This window comes from Tupaia chinensis, unplaced genomic scaffold (genome assembly GCF_000334495.1).
Source record: "Tupaia chinensis unplaced genomic scaffold, TupChi_1.0 Scaffold000165_2, whole genome shotgun sequence".
Taxonomy (NCBI): Eukaryota; Metazoa; Chordata; class Mammalia; order Scandentia; family Tupaiidae; genus Tupaia; species Tupaia belangeri.
In genome coordinates, this window is record NW_006159640.1 from 4,325,414 (window position 1) to 4,331,629 (window position 6,216).

The following is a 6,216-nucleotide window of genomic DNA, read 5'->3' on the forward strand; positions in this document are numbered from 1 at the left end:
ACAGTATCACTTCACAAGTCTAGCTTCCTGAAACTGGGAAAACTAACATGAGAAACTAAGGAAAAATAAATAACCAAACAACAAAAAGAGACAAATAAATAACTAAACATGAACAAAAAGAGTTCATGTGCAGTGGGAAATTGTGAGGTTATAAGCCTAATTTCATGTCTCCAGTTTAATCTCAAATTAGCTGTGTAAGCAAGTCAATATCTCTGGACCTTGTTTATTTTCAACTATAAAATAAGACTTATGGACTAAACTCCTCGATTTTAAACTTCTTTTTAGCATTAACATTCCTTTTTTAAAATTTCTATTTCTTTTATACAGTCACATTATTTAGCTTACAAAGTGAACATTCCAACATGTGTACAATTCTCACCAGTTCAGTTCACCATACTAGAAAGTTATCTTAATATGGAAAGCTTAACAGTCTTCTTTGCTTCTCTGATAATTGAAGAATATAGTATATTTGGGGTTTGTCTTGTGCTTTTTTCTCTCATAATTAGATTCAGTTAGGCTTTTCCAGACATATTACTTCCAAAAAGTTGTCTTCATTGGGGCCAGTAGGTGTTAAGGTGCTAGAATCCTACATGGCTAGCCATAGTTCGAGTTCCAGACCTGGCAGCTTGAAAATCACACCAGGTGTTTGTATTCCCAAAATCTTAAGAGGAGAGTGGAGGAAGGATTGTTGCATGGCCATGCTCCCTGGGGGAATGATTTCTCACTTTTCCTCTCTCTGCATTTCTCTCTCTCTTTCTGGTGAGTAAACGCACCCTATGGCAAAATAAATAAATAAAAGTCTTTGGAGATTTTCAATGTCCATCTAGACTTAACTGATAATTTTATTATTGATTGTTCAGTTTCTCCACTTTATAGGTAATTATATTTTCCTACTGCAACTGATCAGTGATCTGTGGGAACATTCTTTAAAGCCATACAAAACATATACTGTTCAAATATTTCTTCTCCTTGATAAATTGCTTTTTATTATTATTCTGGACCAATCAACATTCCCAAGAGCAGTGTAGGAGAGTTCCCCTTTCACTACACCCCCACCAGCACTTATCATATTTTGATTAAAAAAGCAGTAGCATTCTTTGGTTATGCAGTTGTCTTTGAACCCTACCCTGAATAAAATAGATTAGTTACTGTGGTTAAAGCAGAGATAAAGTAGAGCCAGGTCTGCTCAGCATTCCTCAAACCATTCATTTCTCTACAGAACTTCTATGCCCTGAAAAAAATAGTATGATTCCTTTCTTAGAAAATTCTCTCCCTCACCTCATCTTTTCAACTCTACACATGTATATAGAGATAAATATCTTGATAATATTACTAAATGTTAACACTGGAATTTATTCTGAATGGTGAAATTTTAGGTGATTTGTTGTTTTCTTCTTTATACTTTGCCATATTGTTTGAATTTTTATAAGAATTCATCATATTTTGGGACCAGCAGTTGGCGTAATGGCTATGTCGCTGGACTCCCATGTAGTCAACGGTGGTTCAAGTCCTGGACCTGGTGGCTGAAACTCACACATGTGTGTACATGCCCAAGATCCCAAGGGAGAATGGAGAAGGGATTGCAGTGTGGCCATCCCCCCGGGCCATCCCCCCTGGGGGCTGTCTTGCTTTCTAGCTCTGTCTCTCTGGCAAGCACACATGCCCTACAGAAAAAAACCTCTCAAAAAAAAAAAAAGTTCATCATATTTTTATATAAAGACATTAATATTTTTTAAAAGGTACCCATTTGAATAGATCTCTAAAAGAGCCTTTTGTACTCTACATGCTATGAACTATATGTTACACTTTCCTTCCATACAGACCTTAACAAAGAATTCAATTATATTTAGATCCAGTTTTTTTATTTTGTTTTGCTTTGAGAGGTTTTTGTTATAGGGTGCGTGCACTCACCAGAAAGACATAGAGAGACAGAAAGTGAGAAATCACCCCCAGGGGGATGGCCACACCACAATCCCTTCTCCATTCTCCTCTCAGGATCTTGGGCACGCACGCACATGTGCCTGGCATGAGTTTAAGTCACCAGGTCCTGGACTCGAACTGCGGTCAACTACATGAGAGTCCAGTGACACAGCCATTATACCAACTGCTGGTCCCCTAGATCCTGTTTTGAGAAGCTTGGTTATCTGGTTTTCTAACCCTTAGCAACTCAATGGTAGCATATTACAAATAAAGGTGCCACAGGGAACTATACAGGTAACTTAACCATAAATAAAGAAGGGGAAAAAAACCCTAAAAATTGTATAAAACTTATTCAAATATTTTTTTTAAAATACAGCAACTCCCAGAGACATTACTATGATAATGTCTTCCAAAGGTATCATTGTGAAATATTAATAGTGCAATAAAATACAATAGTTGTTAGTGTTATTGACCCTGAATTATCCAGAAAATGTTAAATTGTGCTTAAGAAAATAGGAAAGTATACTTTGTTTTTAGAAAATTTAAGAACTTTCATAAAAAGATTTAAACTTTTAGAATAAAAAATGTTTTGTTTAAAGAAACTAAACTATGAGATAACTAAAAAAATTGACTATTCAGAAAATCTAATTGTCTTAAAATTCTAATTAGACATTTTTACTGTGATATCTAATTGTACATTTACAGTCTAAATGTACTATGATATTTTAAGTAGATACATTAAGTAACTACTCTTGTGTGAATATTTTCAACTAAGTCATGGAACAAACTGCATTTGTTGACAGGCTTGAGGGTCAGTGATTCTTAGCATTCTAATCAAGACTTTTGTGAAAATTGATAGTTTGTGCCAAAGGAGCAGAAGAGAGCATAGAATTTTATTATAGTTCAAACTTTAATGTGCTAATGTATTTGAACCCTATAAACGTCTAGACCAGAAACAATCAGACACCAGTTAACAATTTAAAGTAATAAAGTTTATGTGTAAGTGTGATTTTAAAGTATTTTACAAAGCCTTTAAGCTATAATTGGCCTTTCTTGTGAACTTGATCTGATCTAGTTAGTACATAATAGTATAAACACTTCTTATTAATGTTTTCTGACATTGCTGTCTACTCATTCACAATAACCGTATTAAAGCACCAGGTGATGATCTAATTTGGAACATGGAAAATAAGTTTAAAAGGTACTGGGCTGGAAGAATATAAGAGATTGATGGGAGAATTACTGTGATTCTAGCAAACTCTGTATTATATAATCAATTTTGGTAATAATTCTAAAATTGATGATGAAAACCTATCTGAATGTGGTTGTTTTTTCAGCCTGACTTAAAGATGATAGGTTCTGAGTATAGTCAGCACTCTTTATTTAATGTGATAGATCTAGATTCTTATGTTTAGAGCTTGGTGTTTTTTTGTTTTGTTCTGTTTTTAGATCACCAAATGGGAAGACAACTGACAACAGAATTAATAGATTGGTTACATGACATTCTGGGGAAAAAAGCTGCCAGAAGTTTTGAGGTTGGGAAATAATCTTTTTACATTCTTTATATTTTCTTTCTACTGCAACAAATAAAACATGTTCACTATAAAATTCATAAGGCATAAAAACTTTTTTGCATAAAAACTTTAATAGTCTGTGTAGATGCTTTCTATTTATTAAATGCTCACAAGATAGTGTTAATGGGTATTGTACAAGAGTTTATTCAAAAATAAGACATGATTCTTCCTCAATGGGAGCTTAAAGTATAAGGAAATGACATTAATCATATTACAATATAGAATTATTTATTTTTAGAGAAAGGATGAGAAAGTCGGAAGGATTTCATTCCATTTAAAACACTGTGGTACAATTTTAAAAAAATGCCAAAGACCCCACAAAACAACAAACTACCTTATTACAATGCAATCCAGTATTCCTGTGGAAAAATTTGAAGCTAAAAATACATATATTTGGGGCTAGCAGGTGGTGTGGCAGTTAAGGTGCTGGATTCCCACATAGTATACTATGGTTCAAGTTCTGGACCTGAAGACTTGCTTTCTCATTTTCCCTCTCACTTTCTGTCACTCTCTCTGCTTCTCTCTGGTGAGTTCACATGCCCTGTAGCAAATTTTAAAATAATGATAATGATAAATAAAATAAAGTAACTTTTTTAGAGAGATATTCTTGCTATAGGGCACGTGTACTTGCTGGAGAGACAGATAGAGACATAAAGCAGTAAATCACTCCCCAGGAGGATGGCCATGCCACAGTCCTTTCTCCTCTATTCTCCTCAGGATTTTGGGCATACATGCACATGCACCCGGCATGAGCGTCAAGCCACCTGGTCCAGGATTCGAACCACCGTCAACTGTGTGGGAGTCCAGCAACATAATCATTATGCCTTCTGCTCTTCCCTAAAATAATTCTTTAAAAAATACATGTACTTAAAAAAGGCAAAAAATAAATCATTCATAACCTGATCATTCTTAAAATTTTATTCTATTTCCTTTTAATGTTTGAGTACATTTGTGTGTTCATATGTATAAATGAAATGAGATATAGTGTTAAAAATAAGTCGTAGTGCATCACAACTTCCAACCAAGTACTAATAAGAACCAGTTTTTGTCCCAGCTAGAACAACACCCTCTCTGAATGAATAAATACATAAAATAAATGAATAAATAAATAAATAAATAAACAAACAAACAAACAAACAAACAGAAAGAAAGAAAAAGAAAAATGAGACAAATATGTGGGGGGAAAATATTTTCATGACACCAAACATTAAGCAATGAAAGAAAATGATCCCTAGGGCATGAGAAATAAGGTGAGCACCTCAACTGTATAGTTTATTGCCTTGAGTTTCCAGGCTATAGCACAGGAAGGGGGACTGGCAGGGGCTGATGTGGAGACACATTCTGATTTGAGGAGATGGAGCCATCTGGAGAGACCAGGGCAACTAGAGTTCATAAAATAGAGTATTAAGGAGAGGTGCATAGCACAATGAGAGAACCTCAGTCACCAGAGAGTCCTCATTCAGTGGTTTAGCAGAATATCAATCAGAACTTACATGGAACAAAGCTACCTGAAGCCAGGGGAAGACAATCTAAAAATATTAGAGAAAAGAGTTCCCAGCACTCACATGTGTTTGGGAATACAACCTGTTTTTACTAATCAGACTGGAAAACCTCTAATTCATGAGGCATCGAGGTAAAGAACTTATAAGGGTCTTTTTGTCTTTTCTTAGTAATGGGGAAAATTTTGTTCTACACTGAACCCTGCTCCAGACCTGCTTAAAAAATCATAAAAGTATGATGGTAAAGGGTCACACTGATTCTAGAGTACCTAATTGTTTCCTAGAGCAGAGTTTAAGAATATCAGTAGGAACACAAAACTGTAGAACATCTAATAAGGTGAAGTTCACAATGTCTGACATCTACTAAAAAATTACCAAGCACAGAAAAGGGCAGGAAAACAACCGATGACGAAGAGAATAAACAATTAACTAAAACTGACCCGAAACTGACACAGAAGTTAGCATTAACAGAGAAAATAGGTCTTATAATTGTATTACATACATTCAAAAAGTTAAGTAGGGGCATGGAAGATATACAAAGATCCAGATTAAATTTCTACAGATAAATATAATGTCTAGAATGAAAAGTGCATTGGATATTTTGTTTTTTTAGAGATTTTTGCTATAGAGTTCATGTGCTTGCTCGAGAGACAGAGAGATTGAAAGTGAGAAATAACCCTCCAAAGGGGGCATGTCTGTGCTGTAATCCCTTCTCCATTCTCCTCTCCAGATTTTGGACACACATGCACATGTGCCTGGCTTGAGTCTCAAGCCACCAGATATGGGACTTGAACCACAATTGACCATGTGGGAATCTAGTGCCTTAACCACTATGCAACCTGCTGGCTTCCCATAATAGATCATTTTAACATTGACTTAGACACCATAGAAGAAAAGATTGGTGAACATGAAGTCATAATGAAGAAGCTATATATATATTGGGTTGTTGGGAAAGTCATGATGAACTTTTGCATAGAAAAACATAGGAAAATATGTCCTGAGATGAGGGACAACTTCAGGTAGATTAATACATGTAATTGGAATGCCCAAATGAAGAGAAAGAAATGTTTGGAAAAATAAGGGCTAAAATCCTTCAAAACCTAATGAAAACACTAAACCCACTAATTCAAGAATCTTAACAGACTCCACAAACACAAGAAACGCAAAGACTACACAAAGGCACATACAAATTAAATTTCTCAAAACAAATGTTAAAAGAATAT

At 34.9% G+C, this 6,216-nt stretch overlaps 1 protein-coding gene across 1 annotated transcript in view; it reads left to right on the plus strand.

The window, feature by feature from the left end:
• The window catches only part of TEX11 (testis expressed 11), a 514,378-nt gene that overhangs the window by 320,020 nt on the left and 188,142 nt on the right, over positions 1–6,216 (plus strand). The window contains 1 exon segment of the mRNA XM_027770916.1: positions 3,370–3,455. Within this exon segment, the coding sequence (XP_027626717.1) occupies positions 3,370–3,455 (86 nt within the window).